Source organism: Nyctibius grandis, chromosome 5 (assembly GCF_013368605.1).
Source record: "Nyctibius grandis isolate bNycGra1 chromosome 5, bNycGra1.pri, whole genome shotgun sequence".
Taxonomy (NCBI): Eukaryota; Metazoa; Chordata; class Aves; order Nyctibiiformes; family Nyctibiidae; genus Nyctibius; species Nyctibius grandis.
This window is the reverse complement of record NC_090662.1, coordinates 15,112,823-15,128,297: the sequence shown is the minus strand read 5'-3', so window position 1 is coordinate 15,128,297 and position 15,475 is coordinate 15,112,823. Positions and strand designations below refer to the sequence as shown.

Sequence of the window (15,475 nt, the reverse complement as noted above, 5' to 3'; positions counted from 1 at the left end):
GAGAGCCTCCACCACTTGCTGAATGAGGAGGGTAGTGTAGTGTCAGGGGATGAGGAAAAGGCAGAGGTGCTCAATGCCTTCTTTGCCTCAGTCTTTAATGTCAAGACCGGTTGTCCTCAGGAGACTCGGTCCCCAGAGCCTGAAGTTAGGGGCGGGGGGCTGTGTGAATCCCCCGTAATCCAGGAGGAGACAGTTAGTGACCTGCTGTGCCAGTTGGACACCCACAAGGCTATGGGCCCGGATGTGATTCACCCCAGAGTAATGAAGGAACTGGCAAACGAACTTGCCAAACCACTCTCTATTATCTACCAGCAGTCCTGGTTAACTGGAGAAGTTCCAGCTGTCTGGAAATTAGCAAATGTAACGCCCATCTACAAGAAGGGCTGGAAGGATGATCCAGGGAACTATAGGCCTGTCAGCCTGACCTCGGTGCCAGGCAAGGTGATGGAACAGATCATCCTGAGTGCCATTACACGGCACATGCAGGACAATCGGGGCATCGGGGCCAGCCAACATGGATTCATGAAAGGCAGGTCCTGCTTGACCAACCTGATCTCCTTCTATGATCAAGTGACCCACTTAGTAGATGAGGGCAGGGCTGTGGATGTAGTCTACCTAGACTTCAGTAAGGCATTCGACACTGTCTCCCACAGCATCCTCCTAGACAAACTGGCTGCCCGGGGCTTGGATGGGTGGACTCTTCGATGGGTTAAAAACTGGCTGGATGGCCGAGCCCAGAGAGTGGTGGTGAATGGGGCAAAGTCCAACTGGCGGCCGGTCACTAGCGGTGTTCCCCAGGGCTCAGTTCTGGGGCCGGTGCTGCTCAATATCTTTATAGATGATCTAGACGTAGGGATTGAGTGCACCCTCAGCAAATTTGCAGATGACACCAAGCTGGGTGGGAGTGTCGATCTGCTGGAGGGTAGGAAGGCCCTACAGAGGGATCTGGACAGGTTAGATAGATGGGCCGAGACCAACGGCATGAGGTTCAACAAGAACAAGTGCCGGGTCTTACACTTTGGCCACAACAACCCCATGCAGCTCTACAGGCTGGGGGCAGAGTGGTTAGAAAGCGGCCTGGCGGAAAGAGACCTGGGGGTGCTGATCGACAGCCGGCTAAACATGAGCCAGCATTGTGCCCAGGTGGCCAAGAGAGCCAATGGCATCCTGGCCTCTATTAGGAATAGTGTAGCCAGCTGGTCTAGGGAAGTGATCGTCCCTCTGTACTCGGCACTGGTGAGGCCGCATCTTGAGTACTGTGTCCAGTTCTGGGCCCCACATTTCAAGAAAGATGTTGAGGTGTTGGAGCGAGTCCAGAGGAGGGCGACCAAGCTGGTGAAGGGTCTGGAGGGTCTGTCCTACGAGGAACGGCTGAGGGAGCTGGGGTTGTTTAGCCTGGAGAAGAGGAGGCTCAGAGGTGACCTTATTGCAGTCTACAACTACCTGAAGGGAGGTTGTAGTGAAGTGGGACTTGGCCTCTTCTCCTGGGCAACTAGCGATAGGACAAGAGGACACAGCCTCAAGCTTCACCAGGGGAGGTTCAGGACATTAGGAAGAATTTCTTTTCAGAAAGGGTTATTAGACATTGGAATGGGCTGCCCAGGGAGGTGGTGGAGTCACCATCTCTGGATGTGTTTAAGAAAAGACTGGACATGGCACTTAGTGCCATGGTCTAGTTGACAGGGTGGTGTCAGGGCAACGGTTGGACTCGATGATCCCAGAGGTCTCTTCCAACCTGGTTGATTCTGTGATTCTGTGAAATTTTATGCAATTACTTACACAGATTAATAATTTCTATATTATATATATTATGTGTAGCGTATAACACTGGCAACACAGTGAAAATTATGTTCATAAGAATAGCATGAGTTTCTCAGAAATATCTGAAAAATAACTACAGTTCTAAACTCACTTTGTCTTTTCTATTATGCTGTTACCTCCACCTGTGATATAATTTAAGCAACATCCTTGCCAGCTGCCTTCCTCCTCAAGGCATGTCAGCTCCCGGCATGACCAGAGGCACCGCTGCTCCTTGTCCCACGGGAGGCACCAACACCAGGGCTCTCGCAGAACCCTGTCATGGGAAGTGTGAGGCGTCTCTGAAGAGAGGCTGCTGCATCCCCTCTGTTCCCAAGGAAATAGCACCCAAAGCTCCCTGGAGATGCGTGGCACTGGCAGGATGAGGCCACCCTGCCTGCTCACTTAGCCAGTCTCTGTAGTGACTCTAGCCAAGCACAGCAGTGTGTATGTGCTGAGTGTGCAGGGAGTTGCAGTCAGCAACTTTCCACATTTTTTTTTTTGGTGGAAAATTTAATTGAACTGACGATTCTCAGAAATACAGTTGTTTCAGAATTTTATGTGACCACAACCATTGTACAGAAAGAAGGGTAGGGCTAAGTGGCACTGGAGGCTACTCCTGTGGTATTTCCCAGCCCTGATATGATTTTTTTTCATGGAACCATTTCCTAGGCTTTTACAAAGTAAACTGGTTATCCACCTAACCCATGTATTCCTATCCATGTGATACGTGGACAGGAAGGTTTCATATCCATCATGGAAACACCGTTCACTTGATTCAGAAGGTGGAGTAAGAGATCATAGTGGATTGCCATCTGGCTGTTGACCAGCGTGTAAGGCTGACCCAAACTTTGCTGTTGCCTTTAACAGGTGGTTTTGCACTTGGTCTCGCTCCCTGGTCACCATGTGAGTCCCTTGTACTGAACATCTCCTCCAGGGTTCCCAGGCCACAGCTACACATCCCATCTCCTCCCTTCCATCACTTTCTATGTGCTGCTTTGCCCTGCCGTAGTCCCCTCTTCCCCATTGCTCCCCAGTTGTTCTTCAAAAAGTCTCTTGTCCCCTATTACCTGTATTGGCTCCAGTGTCACCACTATCCCCATCCAAGTTCATTCGCTATCCCCTTGCCCTCAGATCTGCTTTTGTGTCGCCTTGCTTTAGGTTATTGGGGATGGTGTTGGTCAAACTTTAGGAGCAACTTCATTTTTGTGACATTTTGCAGCTTTTTGAGAAGTGATATTCTGCTGAATTGATGTTTTCTCATCAGAAGGCTTAGACTTTTGATTAAAATCCCTTTCTTTCCAACCAGCAGACATGACTTTTTCAGCTTTAAAACACTGAGAAACTTCCCAGATCAAAACATCATCAGACCTGATATCTCCACAAAGCCCTTCTGCTTCAACAAAGCAGTATAGCTGGACTGAAATATATTTCATGGGATTTTTTTTGGTGAGCTCTATTAGTCAGTGAGTGCTCTAAGAGTGCTAAATGCGGACAGAATCTCCAGAAATATTTAGATGCTAAAAATGAAAAATGTCTTTTCTTGAGCATGTGTGAACTCTGATTTTTTTGTGTAGATATATATATATAAAAAATATAATTTGTGCAAACTTGGATGACAGCTCTCTCACTTCAGAGCAGAAGAGCTGCTGAAGGCAGCTTTTTTTTCAGCCAGGGCAATACATTTTCCTCTAACCTCATCTCAGAAATGAATGAAGTGTTTTTACTGAAATTCCTTCTCCCTTAAATAATTAAATCAGTCTCAGGCAGACACTTAACATGAAAAAACAAAACAAAACAAAAAGCCCGAGACGGTAAAAGTTGGCGAAGATCTCAGGAACTGAAAATAGAAAGAAATGTTGGGCAACTTTTGAAGTAGCTGTTATCAGCTTTGCCTCTAATATTTGCAGCGTGCTGTTGCCTGATCAGTAGGTTGTTCCCAGCGCAGCCCTCCTGCATTTCTCGGGAAGATGTTCTCAGTCCCTCTCACTGGGCTATTTCAAGGCAGCTGAGGGCTTCCTGCTTACATCTGTGCCGTGGGCTCCCTGCTTCCAGGGGTTCTCTCACAAGCTCCCTTCCCGTCCCCAGTGTGAGGGTTGAGACAAGTCAAGCCAGGGCTCCCCACTTGCCCTGGTGCAGCATCCAGAAGGGCTGGTCATGGGGTGTTTCTCTGTGGGTGGTGGCAGGGACTGGTGTCCCCCCTGCCTGGCTGAGCGGTCCCCAGGGCTGGGAAGGGCTCCTCCCTTCTTCACTCACCCAAATTCTCCCAAGGAAGGGTGTTGTGGAGGATGGAGAAGAGCCTGGCTGGACTTGTAGATGAGACTTGCTGCTGTGTCGCCCATTGGGTGCTGTGGGGAGGGCGGTGGGGCTGTGCCAGGGTCCCTCCTTGTCTGCCCAGCCCCAAGTGCCCTGTGCAGCTGTGCCCCTCCAGATGTTTTCCAAGGTCCAAGTGGGTCTTGGCTTCAGCCAAGAAGCGCTGGATATTTGGCATCAACTGCATATGGCATGAGCCAGTGTAAGGGCAGAAGCAAAGCCTGGCAGAGGGGATCTTGGAGGAATCTTCTTGTTGCTGTTGGAAGGGGAAGCTGAGAGCCCTCAGTAACAAGCCCTAGTCCCAACATAAAGTCATGGTCCTGTTGCCGAGCGGTGCATTAGCACAACTTTCCTGTTCTTGGTCAGTAACACTTGGCATGGTGTGTGTTTTCTTTCATTTTGTGGGAATTTGATGTATTTCACCACTGAGCAGAAGAAAAAAAAAAAATCACTAAGAATGTCATGATTAATTTTTTTCCTCTTGAAGAACTACGAAATTATTCTGAAATGTATGACACGTGTATAATAACAGCCTAGTGCTCTGTTTTTAAAAAATGTGCTAGAGGCATTGTACAGTTTCCCAGAGGCTTAATGAGGGAGCCATACTGTGTTGGAAATTTTTCAACAATAAAAATTGACCTATTACATGCTCATGTAAAATGAGGGTTGACAATCACACAAATATGTCCAAAATCAAATACAGGCATTGTAAAATATCACTTCTTTCCCAGAGAGAAACTGGTCACCTGTTCACAGTAGGATTTTGCGTTATATCCTATTCAGTAAAGAATAAGATGCTTCCCCACAGGGAAACAAAATGGCAGCAAAGTATTAGCCCAGTGCCCTTCTATCAATGCTTTTCACTGACTGTTTTGCCAAGTCTTCAAAAATAACACATAGACATGTTTTTTCAACATATGTTTTGCCTCTTTGTTGGTTTAAAAGCACAAAGGGAAGAAAAGGTTCTGCATTATTCGCCACTTCATCATCAAACACAGGAAGAATTCATTGTTTGTTTGTTTGATTTTCTTTTTCTACCCGTAATACTTATTTTATTTTTAAAAAATCTAGTCTCTTTTGCTGTTCTTCTAACATATGTTTCAGAAGTGGCCTCCTCTTAAAAATTGAGCATATGGCTCTGAACCCACGGCTGCATTCAGGGAAGTGTCTGTTGCAAAACACTGAAATTTGGAGTCATGGGAGCAGAAAAGTTGGGTCCAGGAATTACTCAGTATACTATTGAATAATCACAGAACGGAAGATAATTAAATATAAAGAGTTGAAGGATAAATTAAACATGGTAAATATTGCTCCTCTGCTCAGAACAAATTAAGGCACTGTCATTGTTTGCATGTTCTTTAGATATTTAATAGTAAGTTCAAGCCAATGTGTACCCCAGATGAAACACTGAATGACTGTTGGGATTAAAAAAAATCCCAACTGTTTTACTTCTGAATGTGTATCACCAGTGAATGTACTAGCAGTCACCTCTCAGTACCTTGCTTCAGTTCCATGGCCAGTCACTGGCTCGTGATATTTCCAGCAACGGACAGCAATATGGGGAGGTGGAACTTGATGTAGGGAGAGATCAGAGTTCATCAGCAATCCCTGTCAAGCACTAATCTCTGTGTGTTAAGATGGGGGATAAAAGGATTAACGTATGAAAGCAGAACCAGTGTGGTAACTAATATCTTGATGCATCTTCAATGTACGAGGCTACAAGTAATGAGACTCTTCTTCAGCAGGGAGATCTTTTTGTGGGGATCTCCTTGCAGGTTCTTTGCCCTTCATAATGCAGTTTAAAAAAGAAAAAAGAAGTCCTGTATGGTAGGCTGTAGATTTGCAATACAGTTTATCCACATTTAAATAAATATAGGTAAAGATTGTAGAAAAAGATGGCATTAGACAGACATTAGATGTAGTAAAGGATGATATTAGACAGACAAAGGTGAGGAGAGAAAGAGAAGAAAATTTACCTCATTGTAAATCTATCTATTTTTTTGTAAAATTTCCTAGTTCTGATTTTTAATTCAAAGGTACACAACCTAATGTTAGAATATTGAATAAATAAAAAAAAAAAAAACCAGACAGGAGATTATCATGAAGCAAAGGTTGTGTGTTTCTGTAGGATTAGAGAAGTCATTCTGGCCATAGAGGATATTGCATTTATACAATGGGAAAAACCTAAACCTGACACTTAATAATTTAGGTCTTTCCAAGATAGAACCACTGAGGCCGATGATAAATATATAGTGATACAATCTGAAAGATACCCAAGCAAAAAAAGTGAGAATTAGTATTTGCATGAACTAAATAAATATTGCAAGATTTGTCACTTCTAATAAAGAATATATAGATTCCAGTGTTACTCGTAGATGCTATTTGGGTGATTACTTCACTGTTAATATCTAAGAATCTCTTAAAAATACGTACATGAGTTATTTAAATACACATCATCTGTAATGACCCAGACACCCATATAACTTAATTGTATAATGCTATAATATGTATAATAACCATAATTTAGCACTCTGTTCAAGTCCAGAAAGAACAATACCATAATCCTGGTTATTTCACTGCTTTTACTATATTCTAATGTCTTGACAATTTCTTACAATCCATATATTTCAAGGCTACATTTTACTAGCTCATTGTGCATTTAGTGTATAGCATAGTTTTGTGCTTCTGGCAAAGGCAACTTCCCAAGAAGAAATGGCCACAACCACCCTTTTGATGTTCGTTTCAGATCCTGTTGTAATGCTCAATTTGTGTCTGGTTCCTGCTGCGGATGATTACTGGTACATGACTTATGATTCATTTAGGAATAGAAGCTGAGTCAAACACCAATAAATGCCAGTCTTTTATCTCTAAAGCAGTCAATTTTCTTTAAGTAAACGCTGAGGAAGTTGTACAGGAGCAGACTGAAACTTGGCACACACAGCTTGACTGCTGAACAAGTTGTTTGAGGAAATTACAGGGCAAAGCCAATTTAAAGTCACTGAAGTGTCATAAGTATTGGGGGAATTCAGATTAATTCACTGTACTGAATGATGGGATCTCATTCAAGTGCAAGAGTCTGCTCGCAGAATGTGTATAGGATCTTAAGTACTGCTTATAAATAATTACACTTATTTCTCTCATTTCAGTGACTATTTCGACAAGTACCGTCTTTGATGGCTTACTGGTAACTGGGCTCTACACCTCTACCAGTGCTCAGGCTTCTCAAAGCGTTGGTGGTTCCAGTGCTTTTGGATTTGGTAAGTCCAGTGTAATTTACATTCTGCAACCCAGGGTAATGAATACTTGGTTATACAGAGGACATCAATAACAACACAATTACTGAAACAAGTTCATTTAGGCTGAGTAATCAACAATACATGGAAGTCAGTGGGAGTCAATGAGATAAGGCAGTAGTGGCTTTTAGACAGTTTTTATTTCTTCCTCCACCCTCTTCGTCTTTAGCCAGCCTGGTACTGGTATACTGAATTATATGAGTTTTAAGAGAGAAAACCTCAGCAGCTAAACTGGTTAAAACAGTCATTTCTAAATGGTGTAAAATGCAGTATAAACTAAAGCATTTAGCCCAAGGCGTCTAACTGTTCTTGTGCTGAAAAACTGATTCCGTTGAGCTTATGTCAACCTACTTTTTCCATTCACTTAACAATATCATCTTCCTTAAAACCAGAATGGTGGTTAAGGTATTTTATATAACCAAATATTTTCCATGTACGAAAACCAGAATTGTAGTAAAAGGGGTAGGACAGGTTTTGCAGAATTATTATACATTTCAATGTTGCATTCAGCGGTAGCAGCCAGGCCAGTTGTGCTAAGGACAGGCACTTTTGAAAAACCTCTTCTAAATTTGTACAAGTAATTTACAGCTATACCTTCTGCAGTTTGTTATTTGGTAACGTTTTTTATATCCTTACAAATACTTGTAAGAATTGTGTTCCTCCAATTGGAGGAACTTGGTGACCCCTAACAAGCAATCTGGGGTGAAGGTACAAAAATAGGTACCAGTCATATGGGACACCAACTGCGCTGCACTTGCAGTAGCATGTTTAAATATTCATTTGTCTGTTAGGGTTAAAACTCAGTACTTTCTTCATAGTAATCTTTCGTAGTAATTATTTTTGTTATAATGCGTGTGAAACACGAGTAGACTGGGCCTGTGAGTGTCATACAGCAGACATACGTTGGCTGGTAAATGAAACAATGCAACATATATAGCATATTATTTGAAACTGTATTGAGAAATAATTTGAGAAGGACTTTGCCTCTGTGAATAGCACCACTGATAGACCTCAAAATTTTTGCTCAGTCTTTCAAAGGGAAGAGCACAGCTGCCACAGGTATTTCATGTCTTGTGTAAAAGGCACTGAAAGATCCACTTTTCTGCAAGAAGTAGTACTGCTGTTTCTTCTTTCCCACCGTACTCTTTACAGGATGAACAGGATCTGATGGAGTAAGCGAGAAGGAAAGCACTTATCTATGTGAAATTTTTGGGATGGTCAAGTTACTGGCAAGCTATTATCTTGACATAAAATAGGTGTTTGTATCATGTCATTGAGGAGATCGTGGACCTGTAAGGCAAACTCGCTGGGCAAGGCATACAAGCCATGTTTCATCACATCTAAATATTTGAGAATGGAAATTAAGCAAAATTTTAAGAACGTAAATAGCTTTGTGCATTTACAAAGTACGTCTGTTTTTTTTCCTAAATTTGTATCTTCATCTGTAGAATGGGGCTGTTATAGTGGGCATCTCACTGAGACAGATGTTAAAGTAACATGTGATGTGTGACAGGAAAAAAGATGTGGCCTTTTTTAATTTGCCAAAGGTAATTTTCTAGCTCTTGATGTGTTACTTTGAGCATTCAGTTGCTGGTAAGAAAACTAATGACTAAACTGGTGACATGTGCATTCTGTTGACCAAAAGAAGAGCCAAGCCAACAGGCTGGGAAAATACGGAAGCCAAAGAGGTGCAAAAGCAGTCACGTGTGGCCGGAGCTACCTCATTTTGCTCATCAATACAAATTCCCAAATGTCATGCCCAGGGAGGTCTGCTGCTCTGTCTCGAGCATGCCTCTATCCATGTCAGACAAAAACTGCTGCCTTTCTTTTGAACTTTCTACAGGCAAACTGTGGGATCAGCTGTGTTACGGTTGTTAGTTATGCAACATTTTAAATTAAAATCTCATTTTGCTGTTTTTCTTTGCTGGTTCCTAAGCTTGCATATATATTGAAAAAAAAATTCTGAATGTTTCATAGAATCATAGAATTGTTTTGGTTGGAAAAAACCTTTAAGATCAAGTCCAACTGTTAACCTAGCACTGCCAAGTCCACCACTAAACCATGTCCCTAAGCACCACATCTACACGTCTTTTATATACCTCCAGGGATGGTGACTCCACCACTTCCCTGGGCAGCCTGTTCCAATGCTTGATAACCCTTTCGGTAAATAAGTTTTTCCTAATATCCAATCTAAACCTCCCCTGGCACAGCTTGAGGCTGTCCTATCGCTTGTTACTTGGGAAAAGAGACCAACACCTGCCTCACTACAGCCTCCTTTCAGGTAGTTGTAGGGAGCGATAAGGTCTCCCCTCAGCCTCCTTTTCTCCAGACAAACAACCCCAGTTCCCTCAGCCGCTCCTCATAAGACTTGTTCTCTAGACCCTTCACCAGCTTTGTTGCCATTCTCTGGACTTGCTCCAGCACCTCAATGTCTTTCTTGTAGTGAGGGGCCCAAAACTGAACACAGGTGCAGCCCCACCAGCGCCAAGTACAGGGGGTCAATCGCTTCCCTAGTCCTGCTGGCCACACTATCTCTGATACAAGCCAGGTTTCAAAGGAGCTGATACTCTTGTGCAGTGTCTTTGCAGTCAAAGTAAAAAGTAAACAGTGATGGAAGAATGGCAATAGCTTTTAAACTTAATTTTATATGAATGTTCAATCAATGATGTACTGGTGGCTCTCAGGACTGAGAACTACAGAAACATTTCCATTCTCTACTCCTCAGTGAGAGGTGAGAAGACTGGCCTCTTCCAAAAAGCATTTAGCATCTGAAAGATATGCTTTTTAAAAAAAATTGGCAGTTTTAAAAATTAACAATATTTTAAAATCTACCATCTGCAGTAGAAAAAGAGAGTAGTGTCCACAGTATTTAATGTATTGTTTAATAAAATAGTAGGTGGGAATGGCATTGTTTCATTTTCTGAAGAAAACATAAAGCACTCTCTCCAGAAACCCTGTATCCATCTGTTGTGTCATCATTTCCAGTTAGCAAAGAAGCTGCTCCTCCTTTCCAGCAAGTGATGGTGATGTTTAGGTTAGATTTAGCTTGCTGGAAATTTTTTTTTTTTAAATGTTGAGCACTATGGCAGGTTCAGAGACCTCAATTCAAAGCTTTATGTAGTTTATCATAGATTAAACGGCAGGGGGTGGGGGTGGGCGCAAAAGCTGGGCCTTTAAAACCTGAAGATAGCAATATTCTGAAATTGGGTTGATAGTGGTTGCTTGCGGAGCAGGAAAGAATATTTTTTTCTCCCTTGCAATATTACCATTGAAATGCTCTTGTCTGCATCACACAGGAGGTCACGCTAGATTATCATAATATTCCAGTGTGCCCCGACAATATGCAGTCTTCCCAACATACACATATCTGTCTTTTGTGCCATAAGTTACTGTATCGTGGCTACAATTATCTTTTAATTACCTAGTTTAGGAAGTCACTTCATGGAGACACAATCATTGTCAGTTATAACAACTAGTTAACTGTGTCAAGAAGCTTTGAAGAAAAAAGAGAGAATACATTAATGCTAACAGTTAATTCTAAGGGTTATGTTTTCTTTCTTTTTCAGTATGTATCATGTAGCCAAAGAAATAGTTACTGGTTTCCTCTGTGGGGTTATACTGACATGAAACTTGCTGAAATTTTTATTTGGGAAACCTTCTAACAACTCTTTTAGGGAGAAATGAGTGAGCTTTTGGGGATAAAACTTAATAGTGGTCATAAATATTCATCTTTTGTCCCAAGCTGATCCATTGTCTGGGTTCAGATAAAGGTAAAACTAAAAGCGTAAAGCTAAAATTAGAACTGGGATAAAACATAAATGTGTACTTCCAACCTCACTAAGCAAGCTGTGAGGATTCTTTAGCAAAGAAATAATTCTTAACTTGAGCTTTTAAGAATAACCTTTCTTTCTTCATTAAATCCCATGACACAACAGATACCCTAAGTCGTATCTCTTCAGTATAATTTCCACTCTCCCGGTCAGTGCAGTGCATACCTGGGAGTTGTTTCCACATCCTTCAACATTGCCTGCTGAAGGCTGAAGAGCAATCCTATTCTTCATCTCCCCCTTTTTAAAGACACACTAATACCCCTCAGTGTCATTCACACCCCATCTCTCTGGAGACACATTTTGGACTCCCATGGGATCTCTCCATCCCCATGTGTCCTTTCCTTCTGCTTTTGACTCTGGGGGTCTTTGTTGGTGTTTGACCTCTTTTCAATAGCTTGGGGCATCTGCTGGCGGTGCTCTGGGGTTTATCAGCCCATCAAGGCTACCCTCCTGTACAACCAGGATGTACATATGGTCATTTAGGGATTCTCACTGCTTGACTTCTTCTGAATATATAAGAGGAAAGTGGGAGACAGGAGTACTAAAAAAACATGTTAGAAAGCTATAAATGCAATGGTGGGTTTGCTGGGAATGATATCTTGCAAATAAGATTAAGGTTAAATGGGTTTGGTGGGTGGTAGGGGTACCGGTCTGTAACTTGGGCTAAGTAGGAAAATACAGCTCAGCTGCTCCAAAGCCACGTGCACTGGAAAGCAAGGAACGCCGTATCATTTCTGCAATTAAAGGAGAAGATTACAGCGTAATCTCTCGGCAGTGATAAGGAGCACTGTGTGCTGAGGACCTGAATCTGTCTCATTACATGGGATCGTCCTGGCTGACAGGCTGGTTGAGCAGACAGACGTGCTGGGCTGTGCACATCAAAGCTTGCCTTTGACCTGCCAGTCACACTGCATCTCCGTGTATTCGGACTCTTCCCAAAGATTTATGGCTCCCCAGTAGATTTTCACACCATGCACGCATGATAAATTATTTAAAATTTGAGTTTGATGTAATTAGTTTCTTACAAAATACAGAGGAAAATGTAAAGCTTTACAGTTAAGGCCCAAAAAACCTAACTTTATGCAAAATCATAATTACTACACTGATGTTTACCTTATATTAAATGTGGAATAAACAAGTAATTTCATTATAATATTTATATATGCATTACCCTTTCAACCTAAATTGAAAAGGTCCTTTTGAAAGTCCATAGGCTCTATTATGGTAGAGACAGTGGATTCAAAGCCCTCATTACACTGGAAAGGGCTGCCACAGGCTTAATTGGCTAAGAGAAAATTTTTGGTTTGTTTTCTGTGTAGGTTTATACAACTTGTAATTTACTGTCTTTTAAAACATATGTCTCTTCTCTACTGTTAGGTCATAAACTGCTGGTGACTTTTAGGTTTTGTTTAACTCTGTGGGCTACTTTATGGAGGCTATGGGAGTGATGTTACCTGGAGACATTTTAGGGCCTGAACAGGGGAATTGCATCTGCTAGAAAATGAAAAATAGAATATGAAAGATCATCTTGCAGTCTTTTCTCTTTTGCAATTCTTTGTTTCTGTACTGTGGAGGTGATCACACCTACTGTAAGTAATACATTGAGTCTCTGGGACTTAAAAAAAAAAAATTGAATAGTTACAAATATTCCTTAAAATATGGTGAATAAAAATTTCCTAGAGGAAATCCTGGGAAGAACAATCACCAGAAATAATTTATTTGGCGTTACATTTTGTCTTATACTCCTTTTTAAATTATTTTATTGCCTTTTGGCAGGATTAAGGCAGCCTGCACATAATCCTCTGCTTGGTATTTTGGTTACATATGTTTTTGCATAGCAGACCAAAACCAAAAAACCTCTTTCAGTTTATAGATGAAGGATCATTTTGATCTGGCGTTGTATGAGCTGGGAATTGGGGAAAAGGATAAAAGTAGTTCCCTGGTCCCATATTCCCCTTTGGCTCACAGGTCACAAGCAGTCTTAGGGCAGAGTGACTGTAGGTGGGTGTCATTGGTGATGCTGCTGGTTTAATACTCAGAGGAAGAAGGGCAAAGTGGGTGCCTGAAGGGCACCCAGAGTGTCATCTCCAAGAAAGCACTGCCAAAAATGCTCTGGCCATGCTCCCCAACTCTGCTGGTGCATTGGTCTGGACTGAGGGTTGGAGACACCTGAGGCTCCTGCTGCTCCTGTATGGGGCATGTGGTTTTGAGCCTTTAGAGGCTTGGTTTTGGCATCAGTTTATGCCCAAACACTGATGGTTCTGGGGTAATATTTTGCTTTTGGACTTTGACAGATAAAGGAAAATATCCCACTAACATTGTGAGATGGAAAAAGGCCAACTGATGGATTCTTCTTGTTAGGTGAGCCAATAAAACTGAGCCCTTGTGCTCAATCTTTGTCTCTCTGTGCTTGTTCACGGCTTTAAAAAGTAAGAAATAATGGGTAAATGCCAGCTTTTTTAAAAAAAAGTTTTCAGCTACACACATGCTACCGCTCTTGAAGTGCAGTTTTGTAACTCATTGAAATTGCTGTAGATCCCTGGTTTACTTTGTGACAAGCCAAACGGGCTCCAGGACCCTCCCTTCACACCGGAGATATTTGCCAGAAACCAAACAGATGGTAAACTAGGAAGAAATGACCCTCGGCATTCTCATTAGAACAGTTGGGGAAATTTTAATAGGCCCCCATTTGCCTTGTGCTGTCTCTAATACCCTTTGAACTGAGACTTTTTTTTTTTTGTTTGTTACAAGTCAGCTACTGCCATGTATATTTTAATAGAGATTATCAAATACAATTTGCCCAGAAGAGGTACCAGCCCTCTGCTGCTAATTAGCAAAGTTTAAATAATCACTGAGTTCTGGAATAATTGGAAAGAAACACTGTTTTTCCTGCCAATGCATAATTACCAATTAACAGGAAGATAAAATATCTGTACAGCAGTCATATCTTGGAGAATTTGTTAACAGCCAATTAAATAGTGAGTTGATGCCAAACTGACATTGGTCAAGAAAGTTTACATTTGAGTTTAGTTTTAAGGTACTCCCCCTTGGAAATGGTATGTAACAAAACCGTAATGATGATAAAACTTTCAAAGTTTGTGTGTCACAATGTTTAATTACTACTTAAATATCTTTATGGCCAAAAGTTGACCATTTCTACAAGTGGTTGACTATCCTATGTGCCTTATGGAAAGTGTTTCAGCTTTATTAACACAACATCTTGTCATTATCATAGCATAGGCAGTGATTACTCATGCTTACCCAACAAGGAACTGTGTCCCCAAGTATTTTAGAATCATAGAATGGTTTGGGTTGGAAAGGACCTTTAAGATCAACAAGTCCAACCATTAACCTAGCACTGCCAAGTCCACCACTAAATCATGTGCCCTGCTGAAGAGGAAAATTCCCCACATGTAACTGAGTAAGGCATACAGTGATGCCCCAAGGTTGGAGGAACAAGCTAGTCACAGAGGGAGCCTACAGAGAAAATACTTAAATTGGCCTAGTTTCAGTCTAGTTTGACCCAGTCCCATCAGCCTGAACACTTTCATCCATTTCTGCAAGTATTCTTGTACTTGTCAGGTTTACCCCCTGCTATGGCAGCAGCAACTCTTGGGCATCAAAATCCAATTTTGCCTAATCTGCTGAGAAGCCCTGAGTTATTCTGCAATTTAACATACATAAAAGTGAGTGATGGTGTCTGCTCCATAATTTATTTCAAATGTCTTTGGAGCATTATGAAGATGACAGTAAAATAAGTCAAGCTTTTAACCTTTCAAATCTACCTGTAGCTCCTGCTAGTATCGGTGTGGTTAAGGTTGAAAAGGAGAATGAACCTCTGTAGAAGTGTGGCATGTGTAACATTATTGCCTTTATTTGTTAACTTTGAATAGTGAGTGCAGATGGGTATTTCAACACTACAGGCAACACTAAACGCTTTGCAGATGAGATGAGAGAGGTGGTCACTGCGTTGGAGATGCAGAGGAACATTTTCCAGCGTGGCAGTGCTTGTAAAGGGGCCCCTGGAGTTTTTAAACAAGAAAATGCCTTTAGAGACAGTTTTACATAGCCAAAACCAGAGTGCTAATTGATGTGCTGGGGCCAATTTTGATCCAATTTAGCAAGTACATTTATTCAGCAGTGATATTTTTTCAGGTCTTATATACATCTGTTTTTCTCTCCTGGGTGGCCAGAAAATGGTATGGGGAAGAGTTAGAGTGTCATTGAATTTGAATGTGATTT

General features: G+C 41.8%; 1 protein-coding gene across 1 annotated transcript in view; it reads left to right on the top strand.

Annotated features, from left to right (window-relative positions):
• The window catches only part of RELN (reelin), a 314,463-nt gene that overhangs the window by 43,451 nt on the left and 255,537 nt on the right, over nt 1-15,475 (top strand). The window contains 1 exon segment of the mRNA XM_068402522.1: nt 7,257-7,367. Coding sequence (XP_068258623.1) covers nt 7,257-7,367 — 111 coding nt within the window.